Below are 20,172 nucleotides of genomic sequence, written 5' to 3' on the forward strand. Positions count from 1 at the left end.
AAAATAAAATAAAAGCAGGAGTGTAGGAGGATGGTGGTAGGCAAATGCTCTTGCAGTTTTTTTCAACTCCTGTGGCTCGGGTCCTCATTCCAGAGCTCAACTACCTTAACGAAGAGGTACTCTGATGTAGTAGAAAGAGCACGGGACTTTGAGGACATGGGAATCTGAGATGAAATCCGGATTCCAGCACTTACTACGCGGCCTTGCCCAAAGCACTTCTTTGAGCCTTAGTTTTCTCATTAGTAAAATGGAGATAACTCAGATTTGATGTGAGGATTTGAGAGGAAAGTACTCCTGGCACACAGCCGAAGATCGATAAATATTTGTTAAATAAATGAGTAACACAGTGGATGCTCAGTAAAGAGCGATCATGCATGGTGGGGTAGTCCCCATCTCCTGGGGGCTCCAGACTGAAGGCTCTTGGCCTCCTTCCAACCTCACAGGCCTGAAGCTCGGCCCCGAGTCAGGCCATTTCTTCCCAGCCTCACTCGGCGCTTGGTCCAGGGCTCGCAGAGAACTCGCTGGGCCTCGTTCTCTAGCCTTGAGGCCTTGGAGCCTTGCTTCATCCTCTCTCCTCACCCCTCCCCTCAGAGTCGGAAGGAAGCCAAAGTCGCGCTTCAAGCCACAACTCCACTGAGGGGGAGCTCCCCCTGCCGTTAGCGTCCAAGGGGACTAAGCATTTCGTTTTTCTCATATTTTTTTCTATCTTTGTTTTCTAGTCCTCGTCTTCTTTCAGGAGCCCGATGTCATTTCGCTCAGTGGTAAAGACCACACCCCGCCTTCTCAAGCGGCCCCGGGTCGGCTAGGGACAGTTTAGGAGGCCGCGTTACCTGGGAAACCGGAGAGGGCGTTGGAAAACGCCAGTCCTGCGTCGCGTTTGCGCAGGCGCTAGGACCCTGGCCTCCACCATCGCGAGAATTGCTGCCCGGAAGTTCCACGTCAGTCAGTCGGTTGGTCAGCGGGTCGGTGGGTCGTTCAGGGACTGCGTCGCCGGTGGCAAGTGAGGGCTCCCGGGCTCGGACCAACGGAGCGATGGTAGGTCCAGACCCTGCAGGAAAGAGCGGGGCCTCGTTGTCTGAAGCCAGTTCTTGGGCTTCTGGACTGGGGGCTGTGGTAAGCAGCGGCCTGCGCTCCCGCTGCGGCCGCCGCCTCAGGCCTTGTGGGGTCCTGGTCCAGTTTGAGTTCTGTGATGGAGGCGGCGGTGGGGCCCAGGAATCTGAGGTGGTGTGGAGAGGCATTGCCGGGGCTTTGCCAAACCTACCTCATTCTGCCCTTAAAACGGTGGCAGCTGGTCTTACACTCATGCTATATTAGTGTGTGCTAACCACAAACTACGGTCTTAAGCAGAAAAGCACTCCTTCTGAAATTCGGTAAAGTGTGTATGTCAGAAATGGAATTTCAAACGCTTTGGGATTCCACTTTAAGTTTCTAGGGGGCAAGGAAGGGTTAGGACGTTGCTTCTAAAACCGTTTGACGTGGTTTTCTGCATTTACAAATATAGTGGCTGGTAAGAATGGCAGTCACGACAGACAGCACTTTTTTATTGTCAGTCTCACCCCCGAAAATACCCTAAAGTACTTTGGTTCAAGAGTGTTATAATAAGAAGAAAAAAATACAGTAGTGTGAGAATATCCTTTCTGAAAAAATGTAAGAAAGTCAGTGTTTTATATTTAAACGATTTCCTGCCCGCTTTTTTTTTTTTTTACTTGTAATGAAGCATAGGTTCAAAGATTTGAGGGCTTGAAAATGTTAGGGATTAATAAGACCAAGTTCTGTATCTTGTAGTTTAAAACTTTTAAGGTTGTACAAGGCTAATTGAAGCAGAGTTGGAATTACAACAGAGGTTGAATCCTTAGGGAAACTGGTGAAAGGTATGGATCCTTCTAGAAAAATGGGTAGAGAAGCATACAGTGTTGCAAAACCTTAAGTGGGTTCATTCACAGACACCATATCTCCCCCATCCTTGCCTATGAACTTCCTTGGGTCCCCAGGTTAAGAGCTCCTCCACAAGATCTTAGGTCTCTTAATTATTCTGCCTCCTGTTACCAGTGATCTGTTCTGGTCTGGAATCTGCTGTGCTCTCAGTAATGGACATTTTATAATGAAATATCCTTCATTCTTTAATGCATTTAAAATTTTTTGTATAAGATACAAAACGTGAATTTATTTATTCACTTGTTTACCATAGAGTGTTTATGTGCCCATGCACTTTGCTAAACATTTGCCTCCTAATTCTTAGAGCAGCTGGGAGAATGAGTTATAAATAATGTTTATGGAGTGGTTATGATAGGCCAGGCCCTATTCTAACTGCTTAACATTGAATTTAATTCTCATAACGCTAAGATGTAGATGAAAGTATTATCCCTCTTTTACTTATGTCAAACCTCAGAGAAGTTAAGTAAACTTGTCCAATATTGCATATTTGAAATGAGTGGTGGAACTAAAATTTTAATTCAGCATAATTCTCTAGACCTCAATTATACCATCTGTCCTTAAACCCCCATATCCAAATACATAAGATGCTGTGGATATAAAAACATGAATAAGCAATGACTCCGCCCTAAGGAGCATCTACTCTATAAAGCAAAAAGAGACGTGTATACAAATATTAAAATTAGCTTCTTTAAGATCCCTTAGGAAAGGATAGTTCTGGCTAGGGTAATCCTAAAGATTATATTGGTGGCAGTAGCATTTAAGCTGAGTCTTAAATGCATCCAGCTTTTGGAAAATGGAGGGAGACATTTAGAATTAAGGGTACAGTATAAATATCTTTGTATTTCAGAATATCTACTTCATTCAAAGTAGTCACTTAAATGTTGGGAGAAATACAGCAAAAGATCTCGGCTGTGTTTCTTAAACTGGAATTTGTGAATTGGGGGTATTTGGAGGTTGCTTAGTCCCCCAGCCCACCTTTCCAGAGCATCACTTTTACTCAGTAATCATTAAACATTCATATGATAAAATACACACAATTTATAAGTGATGAATTTCCTCATTTGCTAGAGGAAAAGTATGAGATGTGCTGGCCTACGTGAAAGCCCTGATTGTGATTTCTGGCACACAAAAGACACTTCATGTTTGTTCACTCTAAAGAGACCAGTGAAAGGAGTTGAAATTTGTCATGCTAATTAATGAGGCAAAATTAAGAAAAGGGTGAAGTAAAAGGTCCTGCTTCCCTGAACGGCCAAGGAATGTGAGGATGATGGTTTGAAAATAGAAAGCTTGAGATGGAGAGGAAGGCATGGCAGTGGAAACATTTTTTTGGTGATTGTAGAGAAGAGCCAAAGAACTCTGATCTTTTCGAATAAAGAGATCTAGGTTATTGCTAAAAGTAGAGGAGGCATGTATAGAAGTAATAACAAGGTTGGAAGTAGTAGATGAATAAAAGCCTTGTGAGGTGTTTGCTATGTCTCAGGAAATTATCTCTGCTGAAATTATCTACTGATCTTCGTTTTGTGTTGAAAAGTAACAAATTTCTATTCCATTCATGATCATCGTGGAAGATCACAAAAATAAAGATTCAGTGGTAACTTACCGAGTAAACTTTTAGGTTGTGTTTAAAACCTGTTGAAGGGGAAACATTTTTTTTTTTTTAAAGATTTTATTTATTTGACAGAGAGCGCACAAGCAGGGGGAGCAGTAGGCAGAGGGAGAAGCAGGCTCCCCGCTGGACAGGTTGCCCAACGCGGGACTCGATCCCAGGACCCTGGCGTCATGACCTGAGCCTAAGGCAGACTCTTAACCAACTGAGCCACCCAGGCGCCCAGGGAAACATTTTAAAGCAGTCTTCCCTGATCTGTGGCTAAGAGAGAATTAAAACTACTGACCTAGGCATCATTGTTTATAATGAATTCTTTTCTCTTAGAATGGTATCCTTGGGAGAATTGAGAAAATACTTATTCACATCATTTTCTTATCTGTTTAGATGAATCTAGATTGAAAAAAAGCAAGTTTAAACTATTAGCATTTTCTGACTCGAGAGTATTTTAATTTTTGTTTAAAATTGTTCTAATTAAGTTAGAATTAGGTTCTTCTTTAGATTACTAAGTAACTCACTAGTTAGGTTCCCAATTAAGTTACATTAGGTTCCTGTAACTGAAATCCATTAAAATGCTATAAACATTCCTGTTTGTCTCCAAAGGCCTTCATGGACATGGATGTAACCCGTATTGATCACACATCACATTCACTTACCATTTACTAATATTATTGCCAAAATACTTTTCTCCAAAGAAATCAGTTTTTTTATTGAGGTATAATTGACATAATGTTATATTAATTTCATGTGTACAACGTAATGATTTAGTATTTGTATATATTGTGAAATGATCACAAGAGTAAGTAGTTAATATCTATCACCATATGTGGTTACAGTAATTTTTTTCTTATAACTTTTAAGATCTACTCTTAGCAACGTTCAAATATGAGACACAGTATTATTAACTATATATTATATCCCCATGACTTAATTATTTTATTACTGGAAGTTTGTACTCTTTCACCTCCTTCATCCATTTTGCCCATCCCCACCCCCTGCTTCTGGCAACCACCAGTCTGTTCTCTACATGTATGAGCTTGAGCTATTTTATTTTAAGATTATACATATAAGTGAGAGGGCGCCTGGGTGGCTCAGTCGTTAAGCGTCTGCCTTCAGCTCAGGTCATGATCCCAGGGTCCTGGGATCGAGCCCCGCATCGGGCTCCCTGCTCCGCGGAAAGCCTGCTTCTCCCTCTCCCACTCCCCCTGTTTGTGTTCCCTCTTTCGCTGTGTCTCTCTCTGTCAAATAAAAAAATAAAATCTTAAAAAATTAATCATATAAGTGAGGTCATACAGTATTTGTCTTTCCTCCAACTTATTTCACTAGCATAATACCCTCAAGTACTATCCATGTTGTCACAAATAGCAAGGTTTCATTCTTTTTTATGTATGAATAATATTCTTGTGTGTGTGTGTGAGAGAGAGAATATTTTTGTGATCTTCCACGATGATCATGAATGGAATAGAAATTTAGGGTTACTTTTCAACACCAAATGAAGATCACTAGATAATTTCAGCAGAGAGAATTTCCTGAGACAAAGCAAACACCTCACGAGGCTTTTATTCCTCTACTTCCAGTGTATATATAATAATACATATGCAAATAATATGTATTATTACATATATGCATAAAATATATACATATATACAATGAAATATGTATAATATGTATAATATACATTTTCTTTATTCATTTATCAGTGGACACTTAGGTTGTTTTGACGTCTTGGCTATTGTAACTATTAGTGCAGTGAACATGGGGGTGCACATATCTTTTCAAGTTGATACTTTCGTTTTTCTTTGGATAAATACCCAGAAGTGGAATTGCTAGATCATATGGCCAGTTCTGTTTTTAATTTTGAGGGGAACCTCCACACTGTTCTCCACAGTGGCTGCACAAATTTACGTTCCAAACGATAGTGCATAGGGGTTTGCTTTTCTCCACGTCCTCACTGACATTTGTTATTTCTTGTCTTTTTGATAATAGCCATTCTAACAGGTGTAAGGTAATATCTCATTGTAGTTTTGATTTGTGATGATTAGTCACATTGAACATTTTTCATGTACCTATTGGTCATCTGTAGTCTTCTTTGGGAAAACGTCTATTCCGAACCTCTGCCTATTTTTTACTTAATTTTTTTGCTATTAAGTTGTATGGGTTCTTTATATATTTCGAATATTAATCCCTTATCCAGATATATGTTTTGCAGGTATTTTCTCCCATTCAGTGTGTTGCCTTCTCATTTTGTTGATAGTTTGCTCTGCAGAACCTTTTTATATGATGTAGACCCACTTGGTAATTTTTGCTTTTATTGCCTTTGCTTTGGTGTCAAATCCAAAAAAATCATCAAGATCAGTATCAAGGAGCTTATTGCCTATGTTTTCCTCTAGGATTTATGGTTTCAGGTTTACATTCAAGTCTTTAATCCATTTTGAATTAATTTTTGTAAAATTAATTCTGATATAAGGTAATGGTCCAGTTTCATTCTCTCTCTTTTTTTTTTTAAGAGAGGGAGAGGGGGTGCAGAGGGGCAGAAGGAGAGAGAGAATCTTAAGCAAGCTCCGCACCCAGTACAGAGCCCGACATGGGGCTCAGTCTCACAACCCTGAGATCATGACATGAGCTGAAATCAGGAGTCAAGACACTCACCCGACTGAGCCATCCAGGCGCCCCCCTGTTTCATTCATTTGCATATTGTCCAGTTTGCCCAACACCATTTATTGAAGAGACCATCCTTTTCCCATTGTATATTCTTGGCTCCTCTTTTGTAGGCTAATTGATCATATATGTATGGGTTTATTTCTGGGCTCTCTATTCTGTTCCATTGATCTTTGTGTTTTTATGCCAATACCATACTGTTTTGATTGATGTTATAGTTTAGGATTACTAAGACTTCATGAATAACGCTTCTTCAGAATATTTTCTGATAGGACACTAATGACATGGGCACAACATTGTGATTTAGTAGATATTTTATATTTACTTACTAGATATTCTATAAACCAGGGATTCTCAAAATGTGATCTGCAGTCTCCTAGGAGTCCCCCATACTCTTCCAGGAGGTTCACTATGTTGATGATTTGCACTGTTGCTGTAAAACCTAATAGAAGGTAAAACTGAACTGCTGGTGTAAATTCACCAAATTGAACTAATAGTATATTTATATTTTTCATTACCACACATTTTTTTTTAAAATCCAGTTTCACTTAAGAATGTCATTGATGAAGCAGGGAAAAAATACTAGTTTTATTACATCTCGATACTTTAGCATACTTCTTTTAAATATTCTGTGTAATGACATGAGAAGTATGCACAAGATACTTCTGTTGCATGCTCTTAAGTTGCAGGCTTACTTGAAATAGTGACCGACATACTGTGTTTGTTCAGACTTGACTATTTGGCAGATATTTTCTAAAAACTGAAATAAGTTAGCTGGTCCCTGGCAGTATTTGTTCCTGATAATAAAATTGGTCCTTTCAAGTGAAAATTAGAATTTTAGAAAACTTCCTATCATTGAACTGGATAAATTTCTAATACTTGAAGATGTATCCATTGAGGTAGATGGTGATAATAATGTGACTTTTTGTTACCATATAATGAAATGTGTCAAAATTTTTGAAGATCTGCATAATTCACTGAACCAAAATTTTCCAAATAACCAATGCATGATATTACAAAAGATGCATGGGTCAGAGATCCATTCAAAATACATAATAGGCCAAGAGATTTTTATGTAACAAAGTATAAAAAGTTCATTTATGTGGTTTCAGATTTCACATTGCAACTAACCTTTAGGAAACTACCACTTGTCAAGTTTGGGTGTGTATGAAAGAAGAATATTCACAACTATTTAAAAAAAGTTACTAGAGCGCCTGGGTGGCTCAGTCGGTTAAGCGTCTGCCTTCAGCTCAGGTCATGATCCCAGAGTGCTGGGATCAAGTTCCACATCGGGCTCCTTGCTCAGCGGGGAGCCTGCTTCTCCCTCTGCCTACTCCTCCCCCTGCTTGTGTGTTCTCTCTCTGACAAATTAAAAAAAAAACAAATCTTTAAAACAATAAAATATTTCTCTCTTTCCAATGACATATCTCTGTAAGGCCGTTTTTTTTCCATATACATCAACCAGAACAACATATCACAACATATTGAAGTCCAAAGCAGATATGAGAAACCAACTGTTTCTTATTAAGACAGAATGTTAAAAGAGTTTGCAAAAATATAAAATGTTGCCACTCTTCTCACTAAATTTCCTTTGAAAATACAGTTATTTTTCGTAAAAATATGTTATTTAAGTCAACATGTAATGGGCTTATTTTTGTTAATTGAAAATGAATTAATTGGGGCGCCTGGGTGGCTCAGTTGGTTAAGCGACTGCCTTCGGCTCAGGTCATGGTCCTGGAGTCCCGGGATCGAGTCCCACATCGGGCTTCCTGCTCAGCGGGGAGTCTGCTTCTCCCTCTGACCCTCTTCCCTCTCGTGCTTTCTTTATCTCATTGCCTCTCTCTCTCAAATAAATAAAATCTTAAAAAAAAAAAAAGAAAATGAATTAATAAAGTTTCAGTTTTAATGTTTCACATGATAAATATCAATAGATATAACCTACATAAGCAAAAGCTCTTTAGGAAATTTTTTTGAGTGGAAGGGGGTCCTGAGACCAAAAAGTTTGACAACCATTACTGTAAATTTAAAAAATTTAAATACTCTTATGTTAGTATGAGTGAAGAAGTAGGTGCTGGTAGAGTTGAAACTGTGTCTTCAGCAAAGTAAAAACTGAATTGTTTTGAAGGCCTGTTAATGCACTGTTTTTAGTTAAGATCTCAAACATGTTTTATTTGGCATAGCAATTTAATGTTTGAGGGTTTTTTATGTTGTTTCTCCTTAGCCTCTGCGACTTGATATAAAGAGAAAGCTAACTGCTCGATCGGATCGAGTTAAGAGTGTGGATTTGCATCCTACAGAGCCATGGATGTTGGCAAGTCTTTACAATGGCAGTGTGTGCGTTTGGAATCATGAAACACAGGTAGGAATTTTTAAGGACTTTTTAGAACCAGTGTGTTAGACTGTGTTTATAATGCAAGAGAAGACATAGAGTCCAGTAGGTATGCAGACTGCTTTCTCAAATAAATTAGTACAAAGTATTTTCAGGAAAGAGGAACTAACAGTTATGGGGGTATAGCTTGTGAGAGAAAATGTTTGGGTCTTGTTATATACAATACTTACATGTTAAATTCTGATGTAGGTTAGTATTTTCTTTGAAATGAAGGAAACTGCCACCAATATAAGGTCACTTGCTCTAGATAAAGTATTGAATAATACTTAATTTTCTATTCAGTCAATATTCTTAAGAATTGGATTTTTAATTTTATTTTTTCCCAAATCCTTGATGTAATGATATACAGATAACTTTCAATCAACCATTCAAATTATAGAGTATGTCAGAGAAATATTTGTAGTCAGCTTTTGATTACATATATGAGAATATGCATTATACAGATTTTCTGCCTTAAATGCTTGTTTTGCTCTTTTTCATCTGAGTAAATCATTTATCCTTCAAATTGGTTTATCTCATATTTTCCAGTCTTTAATGGTGGTTCTTAATCTTTTTCCTTCAAAATACAGAACATATAGTCAGCACTACCCCATACAGTTTTGTGTCTTCTTACACAATCATTATCTTCAACATCCAAGGTTAAGTACTTAATATCCAGACAAAATTCACGTTGAGTAATTTAAGATGGAAAAATAGGCTTAGGGGGAACCAAGGTCAGGAATAAACCTAAAAACACTCTTACAGTCTTAGGTCCCTATAATGGCATAGAATGACTGCACACTAAACCAGGACCCGATCAGTGACATTTTATAAACATTAACACTTTGTTCTCTGCTTTATGCCAGTGCTGATAACATTGTCTGACACATTGTAAGTACTCAATAATTACTTTTTGAGCTAATGAATAATATTCCATTTATCACTATATCAGGATTTCTAACCTCTGCAATTTCAAATCTTGATCTTGTGAATCCATTTGTCTTACTGCAGATAGTATGCATGCTTACTGCTTTTTTTGATCTACTTCTGCTTTCACAGGTTTAATATCTTTGTCATTTTATGCTTATCAGATATGTTGGTGCCTCCCCCAACCCCCACCACACATCCTAATTCTTTCTAGGGATCCCTTCTGTCAATTCCATTTAGCCATTTCTCAGCTGTGTCATTTCACTGAAGTATGTTCTAAATCCCAGCTGTATTTCCCTTACCTTTCTCTGGGTTTTACTGTACCATAACTCTTATCTGGTTCATCCACTTTGCCTCTGTTTCCCTTTTGTGCCCTTCTGTGACCTCTGGCAGGGCCACCTGCTTCCACTTTCAAAATTCATCTTGTTGGTAACTTCTAATTTCCTTCAAGAATGGAGGTCCTGGGATGGACAGGGATTATCCTAGTCTTATTTCCCACTGTTACTCCAAGTGCATATCTGACAGCCAAACTTATAGTAGATACTGAGTAAGTCTTTGTTCAATGGTTGATCTATTTTTGGTTCTCCCTCTTTTTTTCCCTGTATTTATCACCAAAAGAAGTTACTTGCCATTCATGTGTATTAAGAGCAAAATTCTTCAAAGAGGCAAAAAGTTTTTGGAAGTAAATTCAAATGTATTTGAATTTCAATTAAGTCTTTGAGGTGGTGAGTGCAGTGGTTAAAAATCAGTATGTTAGAATTTGAAGCCATCCTGCTTAATTAAATGATGTGGGCAAGCCTCCTAACCATGTTAAGGCTCAGTTTACTTATTTAAAATGAAGATGATATTGTTGCCTTTCCTATATCACAGGATTGTCAAAAAAAGGATTAAATCAAACTAGATAATATTGTGAGATCTGTAAAGTCCCATACAAGTGTTAGTCATTATTTTCCTAATTTACATTAAGTGTATATTGAGTATGTAGCATTTCCTCCTCTTTAGATTGTTTAGCTTCTAGAATGTGGAAACCATCTCTTGTGTCATTTTTATCAGCCACAGTACTTAACATGGACTGTTCTGCAGCTGCTTTATTTGTACTACTCAGCAGATCCCTGGATTTGTTGGCTCCTTATGAGCTTTCGTGGATTTGTCTGTCATCTTACAGATTGTATGTTGTGTTTGCTCTCAGTGTCTGTATTGAAGTCAACTGGTAGTGTACAGGTTGGAGCTGATGCCCCCATTTATTGTCTTTGTGTGAAGAATCTGTGAAGTCTGGCTTCAGAAGCCAGAGTAGGCTCAACAGTTCTTATGATCCAGTCTCTATTTTTTTTTTCTCTATAACTTTTTTTTTTAGTATAGTTGACATACAGTATAACAGTTTCAGGTGTACTAGTTTCCTTTTTATTTAGTGCACATGGTTCATCAGTAAGATTGTGCTGTTTTTAGCTACTCTCTGGTACAAAAAGAGAGATTGCAAAATGATAGTTTGATTCTCAGAATTTTAAAAAAATAAAGCATCGAAGTGGGAGGACAAAGAGAAGCATTTATCCCTGTTCTTTCTAAGAGGGTCTTTTAGTTTTCTGTTTTTATCCTGTATATATTATTCCATTTTGAGCAGCTTGAAGAGACATCTAAATCACCTTGTTTGCATGCTTCACTAAAGAGAGGTAAATAGCATTTATATGGAAACATATTGCTAAAGTGTTCAAAGGAATTGTTTCTTGTTTATGAGTTTATTTTGTGAATTGATAGGTTTAATTTTAAAAAGAAAAAACTAAGAGCCAATTCATTCAACAAATAGTTATTACACACTGGTTGTTTGCCAGCCACTGTTCTAGGCTCTGAGAATACAATGTGAACAAGATTCTTGACCTTGGGGAGCTTAGTAGGAGAGATTGACATTAAACACATAATTATGAAAGTGCTATGTTATGAAAGGGGAGTATAAGGTTCTGTGTGGGTTTTCAGGCAGAAGGAACAGGAGGAGCAAAGGTAAGGCTGGGAGTAGCCAAAGATGAGGCTAGGGAGATAGCTAGTGGCAGGCTGGAGCACAGAGGATCTGAAATTCCATCTTGTGGACATTTGCTTTCTTTTATCCTTTATATAAGTATTTTAATTTTGAAACTGTTAAAGGAAAGATGGTTGGTCTGTTTTTTTCATTTGATTGTTGAGCTTTTGTGTTTTAGCCTGAGAATAAATTAACAGTGATCTAAATAATTGGATGTTTTAAATATAACACAGTAGTTTTTTCAGTTATTTTCTCATAACTCAAAGTGTATATTTTTATTAAATTTTAAAGACATTGGTGAAAACATTTGAAGTGTGTGATCTTCCTGTTCGAGCTGCAAAGTTTGTTGCAAGAAAGAATTGGGTTGTGACAGGAGCGGTAAGTAATTATATGAATTTCTAATCCCTTCAATTTCTTAATTGGTCAGTGATTATGTGAATGATTTTGATTCTTGATTTGTTAATTAGTGTAATGTTTTGAAGCATGGACTTTATACCTTGACCCTATAATACACTTTTGTTTAAAGATTTATTTATTTATTTTTAGAGAAAGTGAGGGGCGAGGCAGAGGGAGAGGGAGAGGCAGACTCCCTGAGTGCAGAGGCCCATGCGGGGCTCCATCCCAGGACCCTGAGGTCACTGCCTGAACTTAAATAAAAAGTCGGACACCTAACTGACTGAGCCACCCAGGCGCCCCTATGCTATTTTGCACAGTTTACTTAAAACAATAACAATGATTTTCAAATTTCCATTTCTAGGATGACATGCAGATTAGAGTGTTCAATTACAATACTCTGGAGAGAGTTCATATGTTTGAAGCACACTCAGACTACATTCGCTGTATTGCTATTCATCCAACCCAGCCTTTCATTCTGACTAGCAGTGGTAAGAGATGACTCCTTTTGATCATGTGCATCTCTTTGAGTAATTCATTTTCATTCAGTGAGACTTGCAATTCTTTCTCTGCTGTTACATGTAGAGTTCTAATTCCGAGCAGCCTTTAAACTATGTACATCCATTATCATGCTATCAAATGCTGCTTGCTTTCGTATTTAATGAAATATCAACTGTACTTGGGATTTGTATAGCAATTGCTCCGGTTCCTGTCAGGGAAGGCCTGAAGGTCTAGATGATTAAACATCTGCTGAACAGAAAGCTAATTTACGTGCTGGTGGGTGAGTTTTTGCCAGATTGCTACATACCCTTGTCAGTTTTATCTTTATATTCAGGCTAGTTTGCTCCTTGGTATTTTATCTAAAACAGTGGACTTTTGTAGGGTAATTAGAACAAGTTGCACTGATTTGGTAATAGCTCTTTGAAACATTTTTAAATTAAAATTGAGAAGTAACTCAAAGCTTTTTTTTTTTAACCATTTTTATAAGAGGAATGCTTATTCCCTAGACATTGCTATTATTATTCAGTCATACTTAGATTCTAATCAAACTTGTGTTACTCTTCTGTAATTCTGTAAAGCCCACTGAGTCTTTCTTAAAATTTTTCATGAAATTTTTATATTTGCTAGTAGTAATTTCTCTATCTTATCTCCACTCTTCTGTAGAGAGTTAAGTTTATTCTTAGGATAAATAAGGATTTTGAAAAATCTGTTTAGTTCTGATTCTCTTTCTTTAAGTCATGGAATGTATGATTTCTCTTAGATTTGCTGCTTTTATGCACAAAGACTGCATCTTAGTTCTGAATGAAAGAAATATAAATGACAACTAACTTGAGACTTTCTTTTTGCCTAGATGACATGCTTATTAAGCTCTGGGACTGGGATAAAAAATGGTCCTGCTCACAAGTGTTTGAAGGACACACCCATTATGTTATGCAGATTGTGATCAATCCTAAAGATAACAATCAGTTTGCTAGTGCATCTTTGGACAGGACCATCAAGGTAAGTTGTCTACTATTTGTATCTGTTTTAATGTGAAATATAGTTGATTTAGATATTTTACTATTGGCTGCCCAGAAAGTTATTCCTGCTTAGAAGTTTCTCTTAGAAGCTCATATTGAAATCAAAATAGGACTTCTCACTTTGTTAGCCAATGTATAGTACATCATTAGATTTTGATGTAGTGTTCAACGATTCATTAGTTGTGTATAACACCCAGTGCTCATCACGACACATGCCCTCCTCAATACCCATCACCTGGTTACCGCATCCCCCCACTCCCCTCCGTTCTGTAACCCTCAGTTTCCCAGAGGTCCAGAGTCTCTCATGGTTTGTCTCCCTCTCTGAATTTTTTCCCATTCAGTTTTCCCTCCCTTCCCCTGTGGTCCTCCATGCTATTCCTTATGGTCCACGTATGAGTGAAACCAGGGACTTCTCACTTTGGTCCAAAGGGACATACTCTATTTAGAAAAATATTGTGGCAACTTGATGCTCTTAATGGGAGGAGTGTTTTTCCATGTCAAAGCAATATATTTTAAGACTTTTAAACTACTATAAACCCAGAATAAGAAAGATGCCAGTATGCCCTCTTATTTCTATTTCCTCTCCTTTTTGTGTATTTCCTCTATTTCCTGTTTCCTTTCAGTGTATTCATTGTTGACATCTGATTATTAATGATTTACATTAAAATTTCCTCTACCTCCATTCTCTTTTCCTTACTGCATTTCTCTGTACTGCTGCCAGTTATCTTTCTAAAACATGGATTTCACCTTTCCGTTCCCAATCTAAGGATAAAGTTCCACTACCTTACTGTTGAATATGAGGGTTTCCAAGACTAGCCACAGCTAATATTATGAGATATCTCCTATAACCCTGGTCTGTCCACCATTCTCTAGAGATGCCATGAATGTTCATAAAACTTCATTCAACTGTTAACTCTGCTTGCAATACTCTTTATTCTCCCTTTTTTACTTTTTTCCCTCTGGAGAACTACTCACCTTTCAAGGCTTATTAGCACAATTACTTACTCTGAGAGGCTGTCCTCAGACATCCATTTTACCTCTAGACAGAGCCAATCATGCTCATCCCATTTCTTCCATTCCTTTTTGTCTCTGTTCCCTTCATTTTGAATGATAACTAATGTGTCTCCAGAAATCTTTTCTCTCTCAAAATGTTGATGTTTGGGGCAGAAACTGGGTGTCACCCCCCCACTCCCTCAAACAAATACTCCATAGCAAGCAACACAATGCCTTGCTTATACTAAACACTTAATACATGTTGTGTGAGTGTAGTCGTACTCCCTTTTCCATTACAGTACTTAAAATGTCTCTATATACGTAGATTTAAAATGGTATATTGCATTAACGTTTGCTTATGTGTGTATGCTTACATCTTATAACATTCCTTTAAGTGATATAAAATGTTATATGTTATTTGATAATTTAGTATTAAATGAGATCTGTCTAAATCTGTTAGGGTTTTGACCTTACTTTTTTCCCTTTTGCTGGATTGTCCTTGCTTTTGACATAGGTTGGAAACTTTGAAATTAGTTTCCAACTTTCTTCACTAAAAGGTGTATCTTGAGACCATAAATTGTCTTATCTTTGGCCCTAGTAAAGTTTGTTGTATACAGTCAGTATTTACTGAAGTGTTTAGATTTGTTTATGCATCTTTATGCTTCCCAGAGGGCCTCCTGTGTAGGAGGTGCTCAGTAATTTTTTGTAAAGTTAAAGCTCAATACTAGTGCTGTGGTAATGTTTGACTACTTTTCCATACTTTACATTTTTTAGTTACGTGGTCATTTTCTCTTTTTAATATACCTTACTAAACCCACTTTCATTATCTTTATATTAAAATTCTCATAAAATCATTTCTTACCCTTAAAAGTATTGTTTATAGACTATAGCCTGTGGATCACTGGGGTGTCTATTAAAAATCTCTTTGAAATTTTTAAATATAAATATTTTTATTTTTTTATTTTTTATTCTTTTAAAAATAAAAATCTGTTAAAAATTTAAAAATAAAGAGAAATCTCTAGGGATAAAGCCTGGAAATTGGCATTTTCAGAGAACACCATAGTTATTCTGCCCCCTGGAAAGTCAAGTGAGAACAGAAATAAATGGGTGAAAAAAAAATGTACATTCTTTAGTTTTCCTCCCCTGGGCTTTGGCACTTTATATAATATGTCAGAAGTGTGGTGGAGCTGCCTTCTGAAAAGCAAGGCCCCTTATTGATGGGCAGATGCTGTTGCTCTCTAAAGGTGTGGCAGTTGGGTTCTTCCTCACCAAACTTCACTCTGGAGGGACATGAGAAAGGTGTGAATTGCATCGATTACTACAGTGGTGGCGACAAACCATACCTCATTTCAGGTGCAGATGACCGTCTTGTTAAAATATGGGACTATCAGGTACAGTGTTTTCATAATTGTTACTTTGTCATACGTTAGACATGGATTTCACTGTTTCTTACAGGGCAGTTAAAACTTGGGTTATTGAACTCTGTTCAAAGCATAATAACTTAAGGCTTCAGTATTTGCCTCTAAATAGTAGTTCCAGAGTTCTCCATAAAAATGAAAACAAATGCCTATCAAGATTTTAAAATAAAATGCCATTATGTTTATTTTTCATTCAATGGTAGAAATTAGAAATTTAAACATTTTGACTAAAATGAAGTATTACACCCTCTAGTATTCTCACTGGTAGACTATATTTGAAAACTAACAGATAAATGAATAATATCATGACACAGCCATGGTACAGACATTTTGCCACATAGACTTTGTAAACCTAGTTATGACTTCTTGTTATTATGCTTTTTATCTCTCAGAGACAGATTGAGTTTCTGTTTTCTGTTTCTCACATCAGAATTTCCATAAACAGTTAATAAAATGAGTCCTAGAAAACCAGTGTTACTTAGAGGCTTATTCAAATTTGTGTTTAAGTACAGGATAAAATTATTAAAGATACTGTCTTAGAAGTTTGGGAGAGAAAATATTCATAAGAAAACCAGATCTTTTGAGGTGTGTGTGTTTTCTTCTTTAAATGTGATAGTTACAATTACATTTCCCTATATTGTTAAAGAATTAGAGAAAATATGCAGATAAGATAAATGTGTTTCAAAAATTTCTGTAACGAAAATTGTTTAGTTGCAATAACCACTCTCATAATATATCTGTGCACTGGAAAAATTAAGGATGAGTTACTTGTTTTTCACTAAAAATAAAAAAAAAAAAATTTTCTGCGTCTTGATTACAGAATAAAACATGTGTACAGACACTGGAGGGACATGCCCAAAATGTGTCTTGTGCCAGTTTTCATCCTGAGTTGCCAATCATCATCACAGGTTCAGAAGATGGTAAGTTTGAAATGTATGTTTATTCCTGTGCTTGTAATTACTAAGTGGATATTTAAGCCAGGTAGTGCCCTGCATTGTAATTGGAGGTTTCTGAGAATTTTGCTCTTTTTATTAGAGTAGAATACTTGAGCTGTAAGAGAGCGAAGGGGCATTGTTATCTTCATCATCATCATCATCCTAATGTGTTTTGACTATTAAATAAGAGGACACCCAGAAGTCCTAGAGAAAAACTGTGAAAAAGCCTGTCGATGCTTTGGTGTCTAAAAACCTGGGGTCATATTCAGGTGCTTCCACTTCATGCATATGTGGTTTAGGCAGATTATGAAATGGGAACAGACAAATCCACCTCATAGGATTATAGTGAAAAGAAAAGATCATGTGTGTAAAGCATCTGCAGGTACATAATAGGCGCTGTGCTGAGGAAATTCGTTATTTTACATGGAAAATCACATTTCTTAGTTTCTTATAATTTTCTATTTATGTTGCTTTATAAAATCACCTATAGATCAAAAAATTAAGCTGCCAGGAAGCTAATAAAAAAAGACTTCCCATGGCCGGTTCACCTGACACAGTTCATTGTTAGATGTTCAGATTAAAAGGGAGTGTTCACATTGTTCTTTTTAGGAACCGTGCGTATTTGGCATTCAAGCACGTATCGCCTTGAGAGCACGTTGAATTATGGAATGGAGAGAGTGTGGTGTGTGGCCAGTCTGAGAGGGTCCAACAATGTCGCTTTGGGCTACGACGAAGGGAGCATCATTGTTAAGGTAATCTCTAATTATACTCTGAATAAATGAACATAGTGGAAGCAGTTTTCCTTGTATCTTAGTACAGTCATCTTCTAAGTCGCCAGTTTTATTACACTGGCTCTTTCATTAAGCACAAGAGATTAAGCACTAGAGATTTAAAGTGGAAGAAAGGAGCCTTCTGTTAAATGAAAATAGAAAATGTTTATTTTGCGGTTTTATTTGTTTTCTTTCATTGCTAAAAGCCCTTTGTCATTCTTCCAGCTTGGTCGGGAGGAACCTGCCATGTCCATGGATGCCAATGGAAAGATAATTTGGGCCAAGCATTCAGAAGTCCAGCAAGCCAACCTGAAAGCAATGGGAGATGCTGAAATTAAAGATGGAGAAAGACTGCCACTAGCCGTCAAGGATATGGGCAGTTGTGAAATATACCCCCAGACTATTCAGCATAATCCTAACGGGCGGTAAGCCATCACCAGAATCTCTCCAGAGCTTCTGTGTATGTTAAAGCAGAGTGTGCATATCCACAGTGTATACCACTTTTATTCTGTGGTGGGCATCTCTCATGAGCTTTTGCCTTGGAATCCTCAACACAGCTCTGCAGGCAGCATGCCAGTCTATCGAGTTGGCATGCAGGGTGAAAGCATATTTGCCTTTCTGGCTTTGTCCCACCACACAATTTTGAACAGTTAAATAGTTTTGTATTTATTCATTTTAAATGTACTGGGTTTGTGTTCTCCTTTGAGGGCAGGTATCATATCCTGAGACTCAATAGGTGCTCTAAATAATTGCTAACTTAAGACGAAAAGGTGACTCTGAAGTAAGTAAATGTCCTTTGAAAAAACTGGGAGATTGGTAATAATTCTGCTTCTTATTTGTAATTTGAACCGTCATTTTTGTTTCTTAAGATTTAGAAAGCACCAAACATCTTGAGTTTCAAGCATGAGTTTAAACCCATGCACCTTTAAAAGTCACTTTACAATAGATGTGGGCATCTTATAATTCTGTGTTGAGTATTGAAAAAGACAAGCTGTGTAAACCAAGTGTACTACTTGTTCAGTAAATGATATCCATAGTTACTTGTAATATAATTTTCTTAGGAAGATTAAGAATGCATTATATATTTTTTCCCTTAATATCATAAAACTTTTTTTTGCTGCAAGTTTTGCATTTTACCATTGGCAATCTACTAGCAGCCAATACAAAATATATTTTTTAAAGATTTTAATTATTTATTTGTCAGAGAGAGAGAGAGAACACAAGCAGGGGGAGAGGCAGGGAGAGGGAGAAGCAGGCTCCCCGCTGAGCAAGGAGCCCAATGCAGGACCCCAGGACCCTGGATCATGACCTGAGCTGAAGGCAGACACTTAACTGACTGAGCCACCGGGCACCCCAAAGTAGCACCCTCTTATGGTGTAAATGTAATGAGGAAAGTGCTAGGCATCTTGGTGTTCAACAAATACTAGTCGAGGGGTGCCTGGGTGGCATAGTCAGTTAAGTGTCTGTCTCTTGATTTTGACTCAGGTCATGATCTCAGGGTTATGAGACTGAGCCCCACATCGGGCTCCACACGAGGTGTGGAGTCTGCTTAAGATTCTCTTTCCCCCTCCCCCCCCTTAAAAATTAGTTGGATTATTAGAATCTTGGCCCCTGTGCATCTCCAGCCATTCTTATCTTCCTGCCCCAAGTCTCCTTTGTCTATAGGAGAAGGCCACTGCAATAAGATTTTCAGCAAAACCCCATCTTTATAATATGTTTTTGGAATTGTTGGGTAGAATATTTATGTCTTGGTCTGTATTTGAAGAATTGTGTAACTTTAAAAGATACTAAATTCAATTATAAGTCAACTGAAGTAGCATTTGTTATTAGAAGTATTTTATTATGAAGATGAAGCATTGTTTCGTAACTTCCACATTTCATTGGTCCTACTTCTCTCCCTGGCTTCCATAATTTCCAGGTTTGTTGTGGTGTGTGGTGATGGTGAGTATATCATCTACACAGCAATGGCATTGAGAAACAAGAGCTTTGGGTCTGCCCAGGAGTTTGCATGGGCCCACGATTCTTCAGAGTAAGTTTTGGCTTGTGCTGTCCAGCTGGCCCTGATTGCAGATGGGTGATCTGTGTGCAGCTGTATGAAATATGTTCCGAAGGCTCAATGTTGGCTGTCCTTCTTCGTGTTCAACGACAGTTCTCACCAGTGCTACCTTTGCCCTTTCTGTATTCCGTATTCAGCATACTCACTCAAGCTCATCTAATAATCCCATTAAACTGGGGGCCAAGCACCCATTTCCTTGCTGGAGCCTGTGGCAGGGCCTGGTGTTTATGGATGGGCTCAAGACAAAGTAGGCTCTCCCTGTGACCTGCGTCCTGAGGTGCTGCCAAGTCCTGAGCCAATTGGGAGAAAGTGCGGTCTGATGTCTTTTTTTTTTTTTTAAGATTTTATTTATTTACTTGAGAGAGAGAACATGAGAGGGAAGAGGGTCAGAGGGAGAAGCAGCCTCCCCGCTGAGCTGGGAGCCCGATGCAGGACTCAATCCTGGGACCCCGGGATCATGACCTGAGCTGAAGGCAGTTGCTTAACCAGCTGAGCCACCCAGGCACCCAGTCTGATGTCATCTTGATGAGAATTTCATTGAATCTTTTTTAAAACTCATTTTCTGTGATGTTACCCAACCCTCATTCT

The 20,172-nt window shown here is 37.8% G+C and overlaps 1 protein-coding gene across 1 annotated transcript in view; it reads left to right on the forward strand.

Moving 5' to 3' along the window:
- The first annotated feature begins 914 nt into the window (after positions 1-914).
- Positions 915-20,172, forward strand: part of COPB2 (coat protein complex I subunit beta 2) — a 41,706-nt gene continuing 22,448 nt past the window's right edge. Inside the window, exons 1-10 of the mRNA XM_028099100.2 lie at positions 915-1,035; positions 8,418-8,555; positions 11,791-11,877; positions 12,257-12,383; positions 13,244-13,392; positions 15,650-15,796; positions 16,644-16,743; positions 17,368-17,510; positions 17,754-17,953; positions 19,447-19,557. Coding sequence (XP_027954901.1) covers positions 1,033-1,035; positions 8,418-8,555; positions 11,791-11,877; positions 12,257-12,383; positions 13,244-13,392; positions 15,650-15,796; positions 16,644-16,743; positions 17,368-17,510; positions 17,754-17,953; positions 19,447-19,557 — 1,205 coding nt within the window. The 5' untranslated portion in view covers positions 915-1,032. The remainder of the gene's footprint in view (positions 1,036-8,417; positions 8,556-11,790; positions 11,878-12,256; positions 12,384-13,243; positions 13,393-15,649; positions 15,797-16,643; positions 16,744-17,367; positions 17,511-17,753; positions 17,954-19,446; positions 19,558-20,172) is intronic.

Source organism: Eumetopias jubatus, unplaced genomic scaffold, assembly GCF_037043125.1.
Source record: "Eumetopias jubatus isolate StellerSeaLion01/CBP00866 unplaced genomic scaffold, mEumJub1_p1.0 scaffold_1, whole genome shotgun sequence".
NCBI classification, from domain to species: Eukaryota; Metazoa; Chordata; class Mammalia; order Carnivora; family Otariidae; genus Eumetopias; species Eumetopias jubatus.